The sequence below is a fragment of the Bos indicus genome, chromosome 22, assembly GCF_029378745.1.
Source record: "Bos indicus isolate NIAB-ARS_2022 breed Sahiwal x Tharparkar chromosome 22, NIAB-ARS_B.indTharparkar_mat_pri_1.0, whole genome shotgun sequence".
Taxonomy (NCBI): Eukaryota; Metazoa; Chordata; class Mammalia; order Artiodactyla; family Bovidae; genus Bos; species Bos indicus.
Window position 1 is genome coordinate 51,951,491 of NC_091781.1, and position 22,975 is coordinate 51,974,465.

Below are 22,975 nucleotides of genomic sequence, written 5' to 3' on the forward strand. Positions count from 1 at the left end.
GTGGATGGTCCACTTGAGTCATACCTTCTTTTTTTCCGCAAACCAGAAGGTATGGTCTCTACTGGTGAGACTTTTCAGCATACTTTTTAAAACTTAACTCTTCATGCCGTTTCTCAATGTTATGAATAAGTGGAAGCTGAAACAGAATAAGTAAATAGCTCTACTTTGAAGGTCAGTCTTCATTCATTATGATGTTAAATGAGTTTTAAATTTGGAAGATTCAGAATGGTTTGAGAAACTAGCATTTGCCTCTCAAAAAAGGAGAAAGTCATAACAGTAAATAACTTTGTATGTTTTTATAGGTTCCAGAAACACTTCATTTGCATGTCACAAAGTGTGCTATTAGAAGGATAGTAGAGGTATTAGTTATATCCCTGTTTATAGATGAGCTAACTGCTGTCTCAGTTGAAGTGTTTCAGTTGCAGGGTTGATCATTGGAAGAACTCAGGCTTTCTAATTCTGGATACCACTCCTTCCACTACTTGACTCATTCACAGAACCTAAGGAATTGACTGCCAGTACTTCAGACATAGATTTTGAAAAAGAAAGTGCTTGTGATTACATACCCTTATGTGTTTTGTTCTTGGTGAAATTGTTTTTTTGGCTTCTTCCTAACCTGTAACATAAGAGTATATTAGAACCAGTTTGTAATTACTTACAGTTACTCTTTTTATAGTAAAACCTGGAATTTCATTAGATCTATGGAACATATTTGATCTTAGACATTATCTTCCTAGATGTTTCCAGGTGATTCATTTTGTTTATAGTATTTGGTAATATTCATTTCAAATAATTTAAATGTTAGCAAATAAAGAGTGAATGCTTTTATTTGTATTCACAGACTGTTGATTTGCTTTTTCCCATGCAATCTCTGTACATGGAAAGCCACTGAGAAACTAAAATGTATCATCTGGAAAAACGCTGGTGCATGCGTAGTCTTGTCTGGCTCTTTGCAGTCCTGTGAACTGTAACCTGCCAGACTACTCAGTCCATGGAATTTCTCTAGGCAAGAATAATGGAGTGGGTTGCCATTTCCTCCTCCAGAGGCTCTTCCTAACCCAGGGATTGAATCTGTTTTCTGCATTGGCAGGCGGGTTGTTTACCATTGAGCCACCATTAATGTCTAAACTTCTGTGCTAGATGTACAGTTGGTTCATTTGTAGAATGTTTTGGGCCTGATGGTTTCTACAGTGCTTATCACCTGTAACATTTTATAAAATTATCAATGCTTTTATTTAAATGTTAAAAATTAGTGCTGTGGTCTTTTTAAAAGTAGTAAGTCACTAAACTCTGTTAAAAAATTAAGTTCACTTCAGAGTTTCTGAGGACTGGTCAGAAATGTGCACTAATGTTGAATCTGAGAAACTGATCATTGTCAATTCCACTGTCTTTTGGTTATTCATTTCACCAATTTGTTGCCATACCAGTTACTGTGATTTTTGTCCTACGATTTCCAAAGAACTTCTTGTATCTTCTGGCTCTTCATCTAGTTATGGTATGTTAGGACAATTCCATAAAATCTAAAGCCTTCAGTGTGTTGGTAGAACTTTTTGAGTTTGGTTATGTGAATAGAAAGACTGTAGTTAAAGTATTAGAGGTGAGAAAGGGAAATCTTTTTTTAACTTTATAGTTTATTTAACTTTTTAGTATACATTATATTTTCTTTAGTTTTATTATTACATACTGTTAATACATAGGAACTTGTGCAGGCCAATTAAATTTTGCAAGTAGTGCTCAGTTTTTGGTTTTATCCATTTTTACTTTGAAAATTAAACAAGCTTAACTCAGATTTCAGGATTTTGCTTTTCTAAGAGGACTCTTAATTGTTTCTCTCTCTTTTCTCTTCAGTATTCATGTGATTGAACGGCGTGCTCTTCCTGAGTTTTTCAATGGAAAAAACAAATCCAAGACCCCAGAGATGTGAGTGAAATGTTAAGATGTGATCCGGATACTGATAGTTATTTTAATGGGATCAGTATTTAGAAAACCTGACTATTTGGATGTGTTTGGCAGGGGCTTCTTAAAGCACTCTTCTTAGTTAATCTTTGCTAATGTCAGAGTCACCACACTGCTGAATTCTAGCTCCACTGACTAGCCTTGTGGTCTGGGGACAAATTCTTTAATCCTCATCTATAATTGGAATAATAATAGATCCTACATTATAGAGAGATTGTGAGGATTATATGTGTTACCACACAAAAAGTGCTTAGACCTAAGGCTGGCACACAATAAATTCTAGGTATAGTGTAGTGTAGTTAGGGAGACAGCCTGAGTAACGAAGTGTTACTTGCAAATTTTGCAGGCAGCTAAGGATTTATCGATTCACCTCTGTGACCAAGGCTGTGCTTCTTTTACTTCACATTAACTTCATCACATTACTCTATTGTACTTATTATTGTTACATGTTAGCAGACAGTTGTTTTGTGTTTTAGGGATTCTTACCCTGAGTTGCATGCATGACTGTTAATAGTCAGTACAATATCACTCTGATTTATTGGCCTATTGTCTTAACTTTTTGGTGTATTTGCCAGAAGAATGTGAAACTACTTTGCTCTATGAGTTACTGTTTTTGAAAGGATGTGTGTTCACCTTACGAATTTGGCCATTACTTTTTAGATACTTGGCATATCGAAATTTCATGATTGACACATACCGCCTAAATCCCCAAGAATATTTAACCAGCACTGCTTGTCGGAGGAACTTAACTGGAGATGTGTGTGCTGTGATGAGGTAAAAATGTCTGGACTTTTTCTCAGATATTTCACTGCAGATGGTTAGTGGTACTTCGCTAATGTTAGGCTGATTAAACTGGATGTTTTCTTGGTTAATAAAATACCTAAAGTAGCATCTTTTTTTAAATTCACATTTTACATCTTTTAATCATAAACTGACCACAGAGAGTGGGTTAGGGTGGGGAGTGAATAAGCTCTGTGCCCTAAATCTGTCTAAAGAAAAGAAAAGAAAAGTAGATTTCCATTTGTGTTTGGTTTATGTGTGAGTTCTTTCACCGTGGACCTACACAGGCATGTATTTGTTCTCATTTCTGTGGTTGAAAAGATTAGGCTTTCTACTTGGTTTGGGGGTGCTATATTATTAACATTATTTTGAGTTTGTAGAGAACTGTCTCTCAAACCAAAACTGTCGGTTACTTTGTAAAGGTTCATAACCTGCAAAAGAATGTGTTTACTTGTTTTCTTGGTTTGTTTTTTTAATGAAATGTGATGATGGTTATGAAGATGATGAGGTACATTCTCTAGATTTTTAACTTTCAGATGTTTATCCTTCAGGGTTCATGCCTTTTTAGAACAGTGGGGGCTTGTTAATTACCAAGTGGATCCAGAAAGTCGACCCATGGCAATGGGGCCTCCTCCAACTCCTCATTTCAATGTGTTAGCTGATACCCCCTCGGGGCTTGTTCCTCTACATCTTCGATCACCTCAGGTAAATTAATACCACCCATTCTTCAGGTCTGGTGGTTCAGATGGTGAAGAATCTGCCTGCATTTCAGGAGACCAGGGTTTGATCCCTGGGTCCAGAAGATCCCGAGAAGGAAATGGCAACCCACTCTAGTATTCTTGCCTGAAAAATCTCATGGACAGAGAAGCCTAGTGGGCCAAAATCCATGGGGTCGCAAGGAGTTGGACACGACTGAGTGACTAACAGTTTCAGTTTTCATTCTTCAGGTCTGAGTAGTAACAGACAACCATTTCTAGTATTTGTATTCAGGAATTACTGTTACAGTCATATAATTGTGCTGTCTCTTAGCCGGTAGGTTGTGTTTGTTTTTATCTGTTGTAAAAGTTTGAGTCCATAAGAATGTTTTATGTTTTAAGATAATGCTCTCTCCTTAATCCCAAGAGTCTGTGCTTTATCTTACCATGTTACAGATTTATTTTCATAACTCATGACTCCTTTATCACCTCTGCCATCAAAGACAGTAATCAAGAAGCAGACTGTTTAAATTGTTTAGAACTTCTTCCCTTTCCTTAACATTTGGAAAGTGGACATCTGTGCACACGTTCTTGAAAAGATAATTATGTCAATCAGATTATGTGTATCATTTCTATTGTAATAACACAAAGGAAATCTATAAATTGCCCCCACTGTGCAACATTAAATAAAATTTGTTTGTTGTCTCTGTGACTTGAGAGGCAAAAAAAAGTTTCTTATATGTTGAGATTTTATTAGTTTAGCATAAGGTTTTTTTTTTTTTGTAGAATCTCCACCAGGAGTCATTTAAGTGCCAGTATTAAACAGCCTTAAAAACTTTTGTCCCCTTGACTTTGTAGAGGTTAGTACAGCCATTTATTGTTTATTTGACTCATAGATTCCTGCTGCTCAGCAGATGTTAAATTTTCCTGAGAAGAACAAGGAAAAACCAATTGATTTGCAGAACTTTGGTCTTCGTACTGACATCTACTCCAAGAAAACCTTAGCAAAGGTAAGGATTTTTTGATAGGGACATATGGACTACAATCTAGCATATCCTAATTTTCCTTTTTACTTCTAAGAAGCAGCATTTTCTGTAAGAAACTTGCTTTACTTTCTGTAGGGTAAAGGTGAGCTTTCTTCATAAATCTGATGGCATTTTATAGAAGTCACTGTATGGTATGGTTAGAAGATAGATATATAAAAGTAACTTTGATTAATATGTTAAAGAAAATGAGGGGAAAATGGAGAATTTCAACAGAGAATGTGAATATATAAAAAGAATGAAATAGCTATTGAACAGTTAAAACCATACCTGAAATTAACCCATTGGATGGGTTTAACAGAGGACTGGACACAGCCGAAGACAGGATAGATGTATTGAAACACCAAGAGAAAAAATGGTTGAAGTTGAGGGAACAGGACAAAGAAAAAAGAATGCAAGAGACACATGAGATACGGTCAGAAGAATGATTCATTTATCATTAATAGAGACCCATAAGGGGAGAGATAGTGGCACAGAACTGATATTTGAAAGTGTAAGGGTTAAAAATTTTCCATAACTAATGAAAAAATAACAATGCCCAGAATAAGAGAGATTGAATACAGAGAAAAGCATACTTGGACATTTGATGTTTAAACTCTAAAAGTTGATGTGTTATAAAGCAACCAAGGAGAGTGGGAGTGGAAGTGGGCACATTAAAGTCAATGGCACAATGATAAAACTGATGTCTGCCTTTTCAGCAGGAATGATAGGAGCCAGAGGACAACGTAAAAATATTTTTAAATGCTGAAAGGGAAACTGTCACTCTGAAATTCTGTATTCAATAGAAATACCTTTCAAAATTGAAAGTACAGTAAAGACTTTCACAGACATTCGAAAGGTGGAACTAGCTCAAGGTGTAGGAAAGCTGAAGGAAATTCTTTAAGTTGAAGGGTAGTGATTCCAAGTGGAAGCACATGATGGTTAGGAAGGAATAAAGACCATAAGAACAGTTATATTGAATTGCATGTTAATGGTTTTAATGTTTTAATTGAGCAGCAGCGATTGTCAAATTAGATGAAAAATCGAGAACATATATTGTCTGAGACACTCAAAGACACATACTGAATGAAAATGAATGGGAAAGACATACCTTCTAAACAAAGCCAAAATCACTATATTAATATTTATAAACATAGACATCAAAACAAGTTGTTTTACCAGAATTAAATAGAGGCATCTCATAATGATAAAGGTATTAATCAAGAGGACACAAGCTCACTTGTAAGTTATCAAAGATTCTAATGAAAAAAGTGATTTGGAGCTTAGGGAGTCACTTGGAGATTTTATTAATCAAGAGATGTTAAATATGAGATATATGAACCTGTTGCAATTGGAGTAAACTATCTGCCAGAGTGCCTTATGTGTGGTACAGTTTGTCCTTAAATCTTGGATAAAGTACAGGCTTTAAGGTATACCAAACATTTGTTTTATGTTTTAATATTATAGTGCATCCATAGTATGTGTTAAAATGCTATGCTGTTGTAGATTCAAAAGGTGTTTTTAAATATCAAAGTAGTAGAAATAAGTAGTGTAAGTGATCCATGTCTAAGTAGTCCATGAATTCTTGGTAGACAGCAAGAAATCTTTGAAAAAAAACAGCCTTTTTCTTGGGGGTTTAAGTTCCTTGCATGTTTTATTCCTGTAATTCAGGGACTTATTTTGGTGGTTTGCAGAAAACAGTCCCTGGAACTTAGAAAGGAGCTCTGCTGAGCTCCATACTCAGCTTTTAGGAATGAGTTAAATCGTTTCTGAACTTTCTCCTTTAGAGTAAAGGTGCTAGTGCTGGAAGAGAATGGACCGAACAGGAGACTCTGCTGCTCTTGGAGGTAAGCACAGTAATGCTGGGGTCCCTTTAGTCTTACGGGTGCCAAGTTTCTGTGCCTGGCATTTTAAATACACCTTTGAAATTTATCCTAAAAATAGTAAATCCATGCGGTGAGTTTTAATGGAATATTCTTGGGCTGTTACAGTTTGTATATCACACTGGCTGTGATATACATAGAGATAACGTGCTGGCTGTCAGTAGGGGAGATCAAGCTTGGATATGTGTTATTTTGGCACGGGTTGAGTTTTTTTATTTTAAATCTGTTACTAACAAATATTGGAACTTTGCCAAGGTAGTCTAGATTTCTAACTCTTCCTCCATAATTAGAAGATTTAGCAACTCTGGACCCTCGTTTTCACACAGCAATAATTATCTCCTTGGCCTTGGGTAGCAGATGTTCCTTTGAATTGGAGCATTTCTTCATATCCAGTTTTTCTTAACTTAGACCATGTCAGTCATTGTAGATTAATTCCCTAGAGTTTCTATGCATTTGAGCATACAACTTCCGTATCTCCCAAAAGGATTTCAGAAAAGGGACTGAAAATATCTGCCATTGAAAACATTACCTTGTGAATGAAAGGTGAAGACTGTGATGAATCTGTGATTATACACAATATCTCTGTCCATCAGCATGCTGCTTTTTTCAGTTTGCTTATGTCTTTGGAGATTCTTGCAGATCTCTTAATTGTACTCTGAAGGGTGGGAAAAAGAGAATCTTTGGTTTCATATTAACCATTTTCAGAGGAGAACTGTTTGTCTTCAGTTCAGTTCAGTTGCTCAGTCATGTCCGACTTTTTGCTATCCCATGAACCGCAGCATGCTAGGCCTCCCTGTCCGTCACCAACTCCCGGAGTTTACCCAAACTCGTGTCCATTGAGTCGGTGATGCCATCCAACCATCTCATTCTCTGTCGTCCCCATCTCCTCCTGCCCTCAATCTTTCCCAGCATCAGGGTCTTTTCCAATGAGTCAGCTCTTCGCATCAGCTGGCCAAAGTATTGGAGTTTCAGCTTCAACATCAGTCCTACCAATGAACCCCCAGGACTGATCTCCTTTAGGATGGACTGGTTAGATCTCCTTGCAGTCCACAGGACTCTGAAGAGTCTTCTCCAACACCACAGTTCAAAAGCATCAATTCTTCGGTGCTCAGCTTTCTTTATGGTCCAGCTCTCACATCCATACATGACTACTGGAAAAACCATAGCTTTGACTAGATGGACCTGGATTTTCATAATTTGCTTGTCCATTAGGTATATTGTTTTAGTTTATTAGGCAAGTCTGTTACTACCTGGATATGTAGTTAGAAGCAGGAGAAATATTTTAATGGCTTTTTCAGATAATTAGTATTCTTTGATAAAGGCATCTGCCCTGCCACCCCCCCTTTTTTTAAAAACATACTGAAGGTTTGTGGAAATCTTGCATTAAGCAGGTCTGTTGGTGCCATTTTTCCAACAGTATTTGTTCACCTTGTGTCTGTGTCGCATTTTGGTAATTCTCAGAATGTTTTAAACTTTTTATTGTTAATTATATATTTCTTACAGTGATCTGTGGTCTTAGATGTTACTATTTCAAAAAGATCATTCACTGAAGGCTCAGATGATGGTTATGGGCTTCCCTGATAGCTCAGCTGGTGAAGAATCCTCCTCCAATGCAAGAGACCCAGGTTTGATTCCTGGGTTGGGAAGGTGCGCTGGAGAAGGGATAAGGCTACCCACTTCAGTATTCTTGGGCTTCCCTCGTAACTCAGCTGGTAAAGAATCCACCTGCTGGGTTCGATTCCTGGGTTGGAAAGATCCCCTGGAGAAGAGGAAAGCTACCCACGCCAGTATTCTGGCCTGGAGAATTCCATGGACTGTATATAGTTCATGGGGTTGCAAAGAATTGGACATGACTGAGCGACTTTTACTTTCAGGTGATAGCTAGCACTTTTTAGTAGCAAAGTATTTTTTTTTTTTTTTTTTTTTAACTGGATCTTGCACTCAAATGATTCTTCCAAATTTAGATCTGATAATTCCATATCACTGCCAAGTGCCTTGCCTATTATACATGAACTAGCTCTGTTTGTCAATATCCTTAGGATTTAAAGATCTATTCTCTGCCTCCTTCCTCAGCCTGTTTTCTCACTGATTTCCAGCTTGTACTTCCATCTTCTATGACTCTCCCAAACTGCTTGTGATTTCCCACAACTAGATCTTTCCTGATATGATCCCCTTAGTAGAAATCACCTGATCTCTGGCTGTCTCCTTAAGAACTCATACCTGGGGATATACTTAATTCAGAAGTTATCTTTGCCCAGAATCCATCAGTGAGACTGCTCTCTTTTTTGGTGCCTTGTGTATTACACAACACAACTTTTAGTGTTTAATTTTCTCAAGTTGAAAAGACAAACTCTTATCTATCTTTATATTTGTAGTGACAAGCCTTGATAATGTCGCATAAGAATATAACAGATGTTGGTTGTTGTGGATAAAGTTAATAATTGTAACATGAAATTGTATTTTTTTTAATTAATTTATTTTTGTCTGTTCTAGGTCATTATTGCTGTGGGGGCTTTTCTCTAGTTGTGGCAAGTGGGGGCTACTCTTCATCGCGCTGTTTGAGCTTCTCATTCCAGTGGCTTCTCTTGTTGTGGAGTATGGTCTCTGTGTTGCCAGGGCTTCCGTAGTTGCAGCTCCCAGGCTCTAGAGCACAGGCTTAATAGTTGCGGTGCATACGCTCAGTTGCTCCTTGGCATGTGGGACCTTCCCAGACAAGGGGTCGAGTCCATGTCTCCTGCATTGGCAGGCGGGTTCTTTACCACTGAGCTACCAAGGAAGCACTAGCAACAAATTATTTTAAAATGAAAGTAAGTGCATTTTTTTTTAAGACATAAAGCTATTGCATACTTAGTAGACTATAGCACAGTATGAATATAACTTTTATATGCACTGTAAAAGCCAACATATCTGTGTGACTCGATTTATTGCAGTCCTCACTTTATCACAGTGGTCCAGAATTGAAACTGCAGCATCTCCAAGGTATGCTTGTACAGTATCACATTAAACCTTGACCACTGGTAGTTTCTTAAAGGTTAGTTGGTGTGAAATCAGTTGGTCTCTCCTGTTGAACTAGTAATGGATCTTATACCCATGTATGATTACATAGTGTCTTTCGTTGATAAGTTGGAAAATACTGGTTTTCTGATTTATGCAGATCTTCCAAATGTTGATGCAGTTCATTATACAATATCAAAAAATGCAAATTGATAATATTTGGTACCAATCTCGTTAGGAAGTCTTTTAGAGAGTAGAACCAGCTTTCATGGCAGATGCATGATTTTCAGAATTGTAATTTTTCACTTAATTGTTGGCAACAGACAGTATCAGTTGTTTTCCTTGGAGTGATAATTTTGAGAATCATTGTTTATTTTCGAGAAAGTGTCTGCCAAAACATCTGTGTCTGTAAAACTGTGGTGTGTTAGCAATTCGTTCTAGTGACAGTGATACTTGGAGAAGAGAGTGGCTACTTGAAACTCAATCACATGAGTGCTTTTCCTTTAGGTAGTTATGATGCTTCGAGAGTTGGTAGTCTTCCTGTTTGCCTGGCATTTCATAACATCAAATATTGAAAACACATGGGCTAAGATAATTAGATTCAATAAAAATCATTTTTTCTATTTCATCCAGGAAACGTTTAAGTTGGTTTATGTGGTTTCTCCAAGTACGTGGTGATGAGGAATTAAATGGCCCTTAAGACATCTGGTGCCACCTCCTTGCTTCATACTAAGGGGCCAGGGGTTTCCCCCGTTGCTTTTGTACCGTTGTGCACATGTCGACATAACAAGTAGGACAGTAATGTCCTAGTGTTGTTATTTTGATCTCTTGGTTTCTGTGAAGGGGTCTGGTGCTCTGTGAGTTTCCAGACCACACTTAGGGATCCTTTGGGCCTTGTGGTGTCTCATGTATCTGTTTTGCTCTAATTTGACTTTATGAATTGTTCCAACAGTCATGGTTCGTGAAAACTTTTAATGGTGTATTAACTCTTCTGTTTTCATTTTTACCACCCTCTTCTACTTTGCTTATTCTCTCTTCGTGTCTGTCTGTATTCAAAAAGATTGGTTCCTTTTGCATTTTTACCACTATTTTCATTTGTTCTTGTCTGTCCTTTAAGTGTCATTGGTATGCAGAGAGCTTCTTTCCTGAACTCCTTTTTCTTTAATTCAGGTCTGTCTTGTCTAGTCATATCTGCTTGTGGGTATTGATTTTACCGTTCTCAGCCCTTGTGGGGAAATGTATGGGAAATGCTTTTGTATTGCTCATATAGAATCTGTGGGCTCTGGGGAGAGATGCAGTTGTGCAGTACTGCCTGAAACAGCATTCTCCTGTCAGTTCTTTTCCTTGCTGCACATTTATACTCAGGAGTTTTCTTCTTTGTGTCCAGTTCTTTGCACCCCCATGGGCTGCAGCACACCAGACCTCCCTGTCCCTCACTATCTCCTGGAGTTTGCCCAAGTTCATGTCCATCGCATCGGTAATGCCATCCAGCCATCTGGTCCTCTGGTGCCCTCTTCTCCTTCTGCCCTCAATCATTCCCAGTATCGGGGACTTTTCCATTGAGTCGGCTGTTCGCATCAGATGACCAAAATACTGGAGCTTCAACTTCAGCATCAGTCCTTCCAACGAGTATTCAGGGTTGATTTCTAAGATTGACTGGTTAAGATTAGTGGATAGTAAATAAAGAATGAGGTCAGAATGGCCGAGCTCCTGTTTACCCTGAACATAGCCAAGAAAGCCACAGATCTCCACACAATAGTGTGTTTTCTCTCCTGCAGCTGGAGGCTTTGCAACCAGTAGATTTTCCATTTAAAACATGCTGTTGAACCAACAGATGTCTGCACTTACACAGAGGAATATAAAAGTCTTCCCAACAGCATTGTTGACTATTCACACCTTCTGTTTTTATCATTTATTTATCGATAATTAATAGCTTAAGAACATGAAGTCAGAGGAAAATTTGTTAATCAATTTATAACCAAAAACTTCGTCAATTTCACCCTGACAAATACATCTGGAAGACTCGTTAGAGTTTATTGTTGTCCATTCTCCCTCCCCCAAATCATACCATTTTATCAGACAAGCATATCACATAGGCAGGCTACTTACTAGGTATCTTCCTGTGTAATTTTATATTACACTTCAGCTTCCAGTTGTCTTGAAGAAAGGCCTTTTTTAAAATTATGGGGTGTTTTCATCTACACTCCTTGGCTTTCAGGATCTTACCGACCAGGGATTGCACCTTTGCCCCTCTCAGTAGAGTCCTAACCACTGTACTGCCAGGGAATTCCCCAGATTTTTTCTTTTTTGTTTTAATGCTTGGAGTCATGGAAAAGTAAGATTCCTTTTCTAATTTAGTTTGGCTACCTGTGATTAAGTTCAGCACATTTTATTTGGTACTGTGTTTCAGGCGCTGTGGCAGACAGATTGAGATGACTAGCCCGTAGTGTCTACAGTTCAGTAATTCAGTTCAGTAATAGTCTAGTGTGTGATAGAAACTGATTGAAACGTGATTAGAGGTATGACGAGCATAAGACATACAGAGGAGTGGCTGTGTAGCTGGCCTGGGTAGATAAGATGTAATGGACAGCTTCCTGGAGTAGGGTGCTAGTATTGGTTCTGGTTCATGATATTTCTAGTACAGAACAAACTGGACATACACACAATACTTAGGATGTGGGATCTGGGTATTCCCGGAACATTAAAGAGTATGATTTAATTCCTTAACATAATGATGAGAACTGAAATAGTTTTAGGCAGGCAAGAGACAGTCTCCTGTGTCATACATCCAGCAACAAGAAGAAGGCTGGATTGAAGGGTAGAGACAGGCGAGTCTAAGAATCCAGGTAAGCGGTGGTGAAGGCCCCAGTGATGGCCGGAGGTGGTGGTGTATAGTGTAAATGTCTGCTGATGCCTTTTTTCTGCTTGTCACCCTTTTCCTTCCTGGACGCCTGTCGCCATTTTGTTTTGAAAACCTCTCTTCATTCTGCCTCTCTCATGTAATGCTTCTGTCGGTGCTCAGGCACAGAACTTCACTGCTGCTCGCCTTGTGCTTTTCTGGATGCTGATGGTGGCTTGAATTCTGCATATCTATTCCTTAGCTTTATTCTGGGAAAAAAACTTCCTGAACTTTTCTCTGGCTAAAGGAAAATGAACAAAGAAAAAAGCTTAAAAGTAAGCTCATCTGAAAAGGTTATGCTGGAAAGTATTAAGACAGTCTCTCCTGGATTTTGCTCAAACATGACCTTTGAATTGGTAATGCCACCTAACCATCTCATCCTTTGTCGTCCCCTTCTCCTCCTGCTCTCAGTCTTTCCTAGCATCAGGATCTTTTCCAATGAGTCGGCTGTCATATCAGGTGACCAGAGTATTGGAGCTTCAGCTTCAGCTTCTGTCTGTCCAGTGGATTTTCAGGGTTCATTTTCTTTAGGATTGACTGTTTTGATCTCTGTGCAGTCCAAGGGACTCTCAGGAGTCTTCTCCAGCACCATAATTCTTTGTAATATACATGCCTTTTTTTTTTGTTTTTTTCTTGACTGAGAATTTAACATAATAAGGAAAGCAATCAGATCTACCTGCTATGAACAGTATAACTATTTTCATTACTTTTTTTAATTTAAAGCCCATCTAAAGAATAGTCACAGGTTGCTGATGTCATTAAGTATTACTTCCTTGTTATTTGTTATTAAAGCTCCTGTTTTTTTCCATCACAGGCTCTGGAGATGTATAAGGATGATTGGAACAAAGTGTCAGAGCACGTTGGAAGTCGCACTCAGGATGAATGCATCCTTCACTTCTTGAGGCTTCCCATTGAGGACCCATACCTTGAGAATTCTGATGCTTCCCTGGGGCCCCTGGCCTACCAGCCTGTCCCTTTCAGTCAGTCAGGAAACCCAGTCATGAGCACTGTTGCTTTTTTGGCGTCTGTGGTGGATCCTCGTGTGGCGTCTGCTGCAGCCAAAGCAGCTTTGGGTATGGACTTTCTTACGCTGTCTTGTGAGCGTAACCGTTTCAGATCATGGTTTCATGCTTTCTTTCATGATAGTTTTATCTCAGATTTAGGTGTTATCAGCTTGCAGTTTTATGTATTACCCCTTAAGGATAGTAGATTATGTTTTTTAAATAAAGCAGTTAACATACAACATTTTTCAAACTATGAGCATTTTTTAAGAATTTAGAGGGACAAAACAGTGGGTTTTAATGGTATTTTGTGATTCATATGGATTTTTATGTAATTGGCAAAAAGTTATTTAACACTCTTGGGTTGCATGAATTCTAACTAGAATTTTCTCACACTATAGAATTCTTTCTTGACATTCTGGTTGTTTCATCCTTACTGTTTTCTTGATTAAAATCCAAACAGCAGAGTTAGATGAATTTTGGACAGCAGTTTTGATTGTTACTGATAGATATTTAAAGATCATAATCTCTTGTTATATAGTAAGACTGTCGTGTAAGGTAAGACATAAGAGTCATGGAATTGCTTCACTGTACACGTTTATCAACTTTGGCCTTCTTGACTTCCTGGGATAGATCAGATTGAGTCTCAAGAAAGGTCACTAGGTTACACACGACACACTAGTGTTGTGTCAGATTTCCTAGTTTACACTGAAGCAAATATTCACGGGACACCAGATCACTGTTCCATTTTTATTCTTACACAGAGGAGTTTTCTCGGGTCCGGGAGGAGGTGCCCCTGGAATTGGTGGAGGCTCATGTCAAGAAAGTTCAAGAAGCAGCCCGAGCCTCCGGAAAGGTGGATCCCACCTACGGCCTGGAGAGCAGCTGCATTGCAGGCACGGGGCCAGATGAGCCAGAGAAGCTGGGTGAGTCCCTGCTGCCCCCAAGGACACGGTTAATAGTGGTTGTGTTTTTCTGTCAGCTTGCTACAATACTTGGGTTCGCTTGCACTTAAAATTGGCTCCAATGATCAGTACAAACTTAGGCCTTAAAAAAATTTATGTGTGACTTTGTTAATCTCTTCCTTTTGTGATAGAATTTTTAAAAATTGTCTCCTGTTAATAAATCACAGTTGTGAGGTATTTGATGCCTGTTTTTAAATCTAGGTTTTGAGTGTATAGACCTAAGAATTCCAAACGGACTTTTGTGGTTTTAATTTATATATTGCTGAGTAGACTGTTGTTTTTGGTTATTTTTAAATTGAAATAAACTTCATGTGAAATTCTTCATTTTATTCACTTTAAATGTATATTATCCAGTGGCTTCTAGTAAATTCCCTGTGTTGTGCATTCATCACCACTATCTAATTCCAGGACATTTTCCTCACCCCAGAAGAAATCCCATATCAATTAAGCAGTGACTTCCCATTCTTTCTCTCCTCAGCTCTGGTACCATTAATCTGCTTTCTGTCTCCATGGATTTGCCTATTCTGAACATTTCTTATAAATGGAAGCATGCCATTGTAGCCTTTTGTGTGACTTCTTTCATGTAGCGTAATGCTTTTGAAGTTCATTCATGTTGTCATGTTGTAGTGTAATTCAGTACTTCGTGTCTTTCTGTGCTCGATAATACTCTTGGGTGGATATACCACATTTTACTAATCCACTAATCAGTTCATGGCTGTTTGGTTTGTTTGTGCTTTTTATTCATTTGAATAAAGCTGTTATGAACATTCATGTACATAACGTTTTCTGCTTCTTGGGTGCCTAGGAGGGGAATTGCTGATCTTGTGAGATTGTATAATTAACTTTTTGGGGCTCTACTCAGTTGTTTGCACCGTGGTGTTACCTTTTTTTTCCCCCCACTAGCAATGTATAAGGTTTCTAATTTCTTCGCGTTCTCACATAAATACTTGTTGTAGTTTTCTGAGGACCCTCCATACTGTTTTATGAAGTGGCTATACTTAAATGTTTTTTGACTACTGATTCAAAATCTGTTTACTTGCTATAGGAAATTATTCTCTTTCTTTTTGGGATAGTTTTGGTAGTGTGTGTTTTTGTAGGAATTTTTAAGATTATCTGGTTTGTTTGCCATGCATGCAAAAAAAAAAAAAAAAAATCATAAAACCAGAACTAGAAACAACTCGGATGTCCATCAACTGAATGGATAAGCAAAATGCGGTATTCAGTGGAATATTATTGGACTGTAAAATGGAATGAAGTATTAAACATATTCTGTATCGTGGAGGTACCTTGTAAACATTATGGTAGGTGAGAGAAGCCAGTGAAAAGAGACAGTATATTATGTAATTGCAATTATATGAAATGTTCCAAATAGGTAAATATGTGGAGACAGTCGGGGCTTCCCTGATGGCTCAGTGGTTAAGAAGGAAACACGGGTTTGATCCCTGGGACCAGAAGATTCCCTGGAGAAGGAAATGGCAACCCACTTCTCAAATGAGAAGTGTTCCTATTCTACACTAAAGTAAAAACCCTGTTTTATATATAGTTATCAGTCGTGTATTTCCAATGTTTTTTACATTGTTCGTTAATTTTTTCATTCATTGTGAAACAATTTCTGATGAATAACTCAAGCTAAATATTTATTGCTATCATCTTTTCTACTAGTCCTGTCATTGTCTTAGTTATATGAAATTTATATAATCTGTGCTTCAGCTGCAGTGGCTTTCTTTTGTCTTTTTTATTTATTCTTACAGAATAAAGATAAAGTTAAAATTTAAATTGTCAGCCAGTACTCCACAGATGATACCATTTGGACTCCTGGTGCTCTGTTGTAGGTGGTTTGAGTAGATGCTAGTAAGGTCTCTTCTAGCCTCAAACCTCACGGTTTCCGTGAGTTACCATAGGACCTACCCCTGTTGTTTTCTCTGCTTTTTTTAAAGTATCAATCTAGCAGCTTTTTTTTGCAAATATGAAAACAGATTTTCAGATTCATGAAACCTCTCAATCCAGCCCTAAGAACACATTATTGACCTAATTGTTCTTAATATTGGTTACTAATCCAGAGTACCAAGGCTTTGAATTAAAAAGTAATTTACAGTATCCACAGTATTTCCGAGTTTGAAAACACACTATTTTCTTTTCTCTTAGATGGAGACAGAAATTAGCAAGCCAGACCATGTCTCTGTTGCTTTTTGTTGATTCTACACCATGTGGCAGTGCCCAGTTCAGGCCAGGAAAACCTGGGTCTATTGAATGTCTGGGAAAGGTCTTACTTTGCTCAACGTTTTTTGTGTGTTTTTGGTTCATTTGTAGGGTCTTTTGGTTCCCTGTGGTCATGGAATTGAAAAGGGTTGGCAAAGCCTTCTTATTTGATTCAAAAAGTGTTTCTGTACTTTGTGGTATCTGAGACATGCTTTTACATATAAATTTGTTTAAAATTTTTTGGTAGATAATATCATAAAGCATTAGTGGTTGAGAAACAGCTTGCAAAGTTGGCCATTTCTGGTTTAGTGGGATTTAAAAGAGGACTTCTCCCCCACACCTCCCCCCAAAATCAACCAACCTTAGTCTTGTGAGGCTAGATTTTTCTGATTCATTAGTGAACGTACGGTTTCTACAGTGTACAAAGCTTGAATCAGACTGCTGCAGGAAGCACTGGAGACTCCACAGGGTGATTCTTTGAATAACATGAACAGTAAGCTTCACTCATAGTACCTGGAGGTAGTCTTGCCAGCCAAACTTTTTGAAGTGCAGTGTGTACTCACTGGTTGCAGCAGCAGAATTTGGGTCCTTTTACCATTTAGTAAGACCCTGATGCTGGGAAGGACTGAGGGCAGGAGGAGAAGGGGATGACAGAGGATGAGGTGGTTGGATGGTATAACAGATTGGACATGAGTTTGAGCAAACTCAGGGATATATATAGTGAAGGACAGGGAAGCCTGGCGTGCTACAGTTCATCCAATCACAAAGAGTCAGACACGACTGAGTGACTGAACAACAATAGCCACCATTTAATAAGGGTTAGGGAAAGAACCAGGATAATGTGAATATTTCTAAATGAGTCATGAACAGAATTCTGTAACTAATGCTGGCCTATTACAGCTAAAGTGATTTATCTTGGGCTGTGACTGAAGAAATTACAAAACAGCAAGTGGTGCTCCCTGTAGAACTGACTCAGCAAAGTTCTAGTGGGGAATCAATAGTATGCTTCCTATCTTTCTGAACCACATTCCAAGTTCAAAGAAAGGAAGAATCAAGTGTACATTTAAACTTACACTTTATATAACAAAATAGTGCTTTATACATAGCACTTTGAAAATAGAATGACGTAGGTTTTCCTTATCAAGATAATATCATGCTTGGGTGGTAGATTAATTATACTTTTTATTGTGATACTTAATTTGCAGTTGCAGTAATGTGAATTGATGATGATGAAACAATACGGGGAAAAATGTTTCCTTATGAAATATAAGACTTTGGATTTCTCTCATTAGCTTATCTTTTTTTTTAATTTGTTTTTATTTTTGACTGCCCTGGGTCTTTGTTGCTTTGCACAGGCTTTCTCTAGCTGTGGCACACAGGGGCTACTCTCTACTTGCAGTGCGCACGCTTCTCACTGCACTGGCTTCTCTTGTGGAAAGGCTCCGGGTGCACCAGCTTCAGTAGTTACAACATGGGGCTCATGACTGAGTAGTCTCCGCTCGCAGGCTCTAGAGCGCAGGCTCAAATAGTTGTGGTTCATGGACTTAGTTACACCACAGCATGTGGAATCCCTCAATCAGGGATTGAACCCGTGTCCCCTGAATTAGGGGGTGAATTCTTATCCACTGTGCCACAGGACATTCCCTTATCTAACTGTTTATTGTGAATTGCAAGGGAGTATTTGGTGAAATAAAAGTTAAGATAAATGAACACTAGGTCTGGAACACCGTATTTTTCATTTATTATGTGAATTTCACTTGTTACGGTTTCTCATGAGAATTATTTAGTAAAGAAGTGTCAGCTTAGGATTTTGCTCAGTTTATCCTCTTTAACACTCTAGTCATTGATTAGTATCTACTGATTTTTTTTTTTGGTATGGGTTTGTATGGGTTTTTGTTTGACCAGAGACCATTCTGGGAATAGAAAAAATGATATTGATATTTGAGACCTTTTTTATTTAATCTAAAAATATATGAGATTTTATTTGCTTGTGGGAAAGATGGGAGAAGTTAAGACAAAAGAAATGGAAAGAAATTTTAAACATTGTTTGGAAGTCACTATAAACCAACATTTCTTTCTGAGCACCCATATTTTTTACACATTACATAGGGTTGTTTTTTAAAAAAATATTTTTGTTTTTATTTATTTCACTGCAGTGGGTGGGTCTTAGTTGTGGCATGTGTGGTCTAGTTCCCCTTCCAGGAATCAACCCAGGCCCCCTGCAGTGGGAGTGCAGGGTCCTAGCCCCTGGACCACCAGGGAAATTCCTATATAGGGGCTCTCTGGTCATCTGCGATTCTTTTCAGAACAACCCTTTGGAGAAAGTGCCATGGTTTTTATATAGGAGCGAAGGAACTGAGGTGTTGGCAGATGACATTGGCATGCTTGTAAGAGTGGACTAAAATTTGAACCTAAATATCTCTGACCCTTCCTTCTTTCCTCAGCTTCTTTCCTCTATAAACTATATAGGTATGTTTGTGTATTTTCATTCATTGAACAGGGATCATTAAAAGCCTAATGGCTCCATTGTATGTTTTGCCTTATATAGTGTAAATAGAAAATACAATACAATATTGGCAAATACAATAGAAAAAGACCCAGGCCCTCCTGAACACCCAGGCTCTACAGAAGGAGTCAGGCAAATGTACTGGGAAGAGTTGAGTTCACTTCACTCACTCAGTCACGTCTGCCTCTTTGCGAGCCCTTGGACTGCAGCACACCAGGCCTCCCTGTCCATCTCCAAATTCCGGAGTTTACTCAAACTCATGTCCATTGAGTCAGTGATGCCCTCCAACCATCTCATCCTCTGTCGTCCCCTTCTCCTACCGTCCCCTTCTCCTACCGCCTTCAATCTTTCCCAGCATCAGGGTCTTTTCCAATGAGCCAGCTCTTTGCATCAGGTGGCCAAAGTATTGGAGTTTCAGGTTCAATATCTGTCCTTCCAATGAACACCCAGGACTGATCTCCTTTAGGATGGACTGGCTGGATCTCCTTGCAGTCCAGGGGACTCTCAAGAGTCTTCTCCAACACCACAGTTCAAAAGCATCAATTCTTCGGCGCTCAGCCTTCTTTATAGTGCAGCTCTGACATCCATACATGACTACTGGGAAGAGTGGCTGTGGGTGATTCATCTATACTGAAGTAAGTGTTAAGAAACACACAGAAAAATTCAGTCAGTGTGATTCAGTGTATGAGCCTAAAACATAAGCATTCTTGGATGTGAGATCAGTTTTAAGCTAGACTCTAGCTGCCCCCCCGCCCCACTGCCTTTTTCACTCAGAGATAAATGAGACTGTAAATATGTTGTGTTATCATGGCGTCTCATTGTGTTCTAGGTGTCGGAGTACTGGTAAACAAATTTGTCCAAAATTCCTGCCCTAGTGGACTTTTATTTTAGATGTGGAAGATGGAATTAGGATGTATAAATTAATTGTAAATACATAGAGTGTGTGGGCCGGTTCCTGGCATCATGAAAATCAGAGCAGGGACTCATCGATAAGAGTGAGGTGTGGGGAATTGCAATTTTAAATGGTTAGCGGAATGACTGTCTCACCATGTAAGTGACATTCGAGCAAGGATACAAGTGGAAAGTGAGGAAGGGAGCTGTGTAGACATCCAAGATCAGAGGGTTCAAGGCATGGGGTGCAGCCAGCATATAGGCCTCTGGACAGGAGCTGCCTGCTATATGGAGGAATAGCAAGAAGAATCACAGACAGGTAGCTGTATTGCAGGGAAGAGGAGGTCAGGGGAGACTATGAGGGTCCTTGTGGGCCTTTGTAACAGTTTAACGTTTACTTGGAGGTGGAGCCAAAGGAGGGATTTGAGCAGAAGAGTGTCAGGGTGTAACCTGTGTTTTAATGTTTTATTCTGTTAGGTTGAGAATAGACCCCATCTAGGAATTGTTAAATTGATGTATTTTTGTAATAACTATGTACTGTGTTTGAATATTAAATTTTTTTTTATTTTATCACCACGCCTTTTATTAAAGAACTTCAGTTTTTTTTTAATTTGACCTGGAAAGGAAACAGAATTGCCTTTCTGATCATCTGTTTATTTGTGGCCAAGCATACTGAAAAGTTGATAGGATAGCACAGTGGAGTCTCCTGTGCCTACCAGGTAGGTTCAGCTTTGCCATTTTAATCGATTTAGGCATCTAAAGAAACGATTTTTATTTTATTATCTTTGTGAATTATTTCAAAGTAAGTTGTATACCTCATGATTCTTTTCATCCCCACTAAGTAACTCAGCAAGTGTCTCCTAAGAATAAGGACATTTTCCTAAATAAATATCATAATACAGTGACTCTTAGTCACTTAAGGTCATCAGCCCTTCCCCTTAGGGTGTTGGAATGTGCATGTATATTCAGGGGCCAGGCAGGAGTCTGTTAAATACATATTATTGTACCCTCCATTTGTATTGCCTAATCTGAAGGCAAATAGATGTGGAAACAGTGGATGACTTTATTTTTCTGGGCTCCAAAATCACTACAGATGGTGATTGCGGCCATGAAATTAAAAGACGCTTACTCCTTGGAAGGAAAGTTATGACCAACCTAGACAGCATGTTGAGAAGCAGAGACATTACTTTGCCAACAAAGGTCTGTCTAGTCAAGGCTGTGGTTTTTCCAGTGGTCATGTATGGATGTGAAAGTTGGACTATAAAGAAAGCTGAGCACCGAAGAATTGATGCTTTTGAACTGTGGTGTTGGAGAAGACTCTTGAGAGTCCCCTGGACTGCAAGGAGATCCAACCAGTCCATCCTAAAGGAGATCAGTCCTGGGTGTTCATTGGAAGGATTGATGTTGAAGCTGAAATTCTAATACTTTGGCCACCTGATGCGAAGAGCTGATTCATTTGAAAAGACCCTGATGCTGGGAAAGATTGAGGGCAAGGGGAGAAGGGGATGACAGAGGGTGAGATGGTTGGATGGCATCACCGGCTCAATGGACATGGGTTTGGGTGGACTCTGGTAGTTGGTGATGGACAGGGAGGCCTAGCGAGCTGCGGTTCATGGGGTCGCAAAGAGTCAGACACGACTGAGCAACTGAACTGAATCTGAAGTATGGGTTTTACTTTATTTTATTGTTTTGCATGCTGAGTAGATTCACTGTCTATCTTAATTCTGGTTTAGAGAAATTTGAAAGATTAAGTTCATTGATGCTTTTCCTTATTATTGACTATGCTTTTAGGGAACTTGAATCACAGATATTATTATATATAGAATGTTCAGAGAAGATTCTTTTATATCAATGAGTGAATTATCCCCTGAGCTCCTGAATGCCTTGTGGAATAATGAACTCAAGGAGTGTATCTTGAGCCATTTGTCACAGCTCTGTGTAGAAGAACCCAACTCATTATTCCTAGTTTATGAGAAGGTTAAGAACTAGTCTGTAGTCCATCAGGAGATGAAGAGCATCCTGATAATAATAATGTTGAAAAGGTCACTTTCTAGGAACATAAAGCCCAGAAGTGACTATTAAGATTCTTGCCGCAGATACTGTTTATAGCATATAAATAGCCTCATTCTTCTCACCCTGAGGATTCCCATAACATCTTTAAAATCAGGCCCTTCTAAAACACCAGTGTGTGAGACCATGCTAGGCTCGTGAACCTAAGGAAACAGGGATCAGTATTTGATCTTCAGGCTGCGTCATGTGGAGTGGAGTTCTCTGTTCTCTTTGTCACTGTTATATTTTAAGGGCTCTTTCAGATCTGTATTAAGAGGCATTGAAATAGAGATTCAGATTTTTGAGCAGCTCAGAATTGGATATTTAACCTCTAAGGACTATCCAGGATTTAAGTGACTTACCTAATGACTCACTCAGTAGATGATAGGACAAGAATTTTTAGGAAGAAATTGCCTTCATGTATATAATTGTCTGCTTTTAGGTGACTTGTAGAAATCAAATCAGATATTATGCTTAGTTGATATAGCTCTCTTGCTATGGGGCAGTTATGTAGGACAGGTAATACTAATAATTGGGGCTATATTTATGATGAGTTACATAAACATAGAAAAATAATTCATTATTGGAGGATTGGAGATAGAATGAAGTATAATATTGTTCAAGGAGGACTACAAAGGAAGTGCTATAAGAAGGAACACAACGGGTTGTGTAATTTTAGATTAAAGAAGACTTCACAAAGAAAGTGGAATTTGAACTGAGTGTTGAAAAAGAGGTTTAGAATGTCACTGAGCCAGCTTGGAGCAAGTATAATTTTCTATTCTGTAGAACAACATGAACAAAGGCCCAGAGGTGGAAATGGAAGGTTGTTTAAAAGGTGAGAAGTAAACCAGGTTGGCCATAATACAAAATTCAAATAAGGATGTAGAAAGAGAATAGCATGCAGAAGCTGGAGTGAGGTTATAGAGAATGATACAGGCTCATGAGCTTGCTTGGACGGTATTGCCAGCTTTATGGAATGTTTGGAGTTTAATACAGGGAATGACCTGATTATTCTCCCAGAAGTGTTCCTACTGTGAGTTCCTACCATAGGCCTCTTTTTTCCCCTTCCCTGGGAAGACATAAGTTACTGGAATCACATTTCTAAAATTTTCTGATCTCAGGACTTCTTTGACCA

General features: G+C 38.6%; 1 protein-coding gene across 1 annotated transcript in view; it reads left to right on the top strand.

The window, feature by feature from the left end:
- Positions 1 to 22,975, top strand: part of SMARCC1 (SWI/SNF related BAF chromatin remodeling complex subunit C1) — a 125,561-nt gene that overhangs the window by 56,152 nt on the left and 46,434 nt on the right. The window contains exons 15-21 of the mRNA XM_070776781.1: positions 1,849 to 1,920; positions 2,617 to 2,730; positions 3,288 to 3,441; positions 4,328 to 4,441; positions 6,241 to 6,300; positions 13,044 to 13,302; positions 13,995 to 14,156. Of these exons, the coding sequence (XP_070632882.1) occupies positions 1,849 to 1,920; positions 2,617 to 2,730; positions 3,288 to 3,441; positions 4,328 to 4,441; positions 6,241 to 6,300; positions 13,044 to 13,302; positions 13,995 to 14,156 (935 nt within the window). The remainder of the gene's footprint in view (positions 1 to 1,848; positions 1,921 to 2,616; positions 2,731 to 3,287; positions 3,442 to 4,327; positions 4,442 to 6,240; positions 6,301 to 13,043; positions 13,303 to 13,994; positions 14,157 to 22,975) is intronic.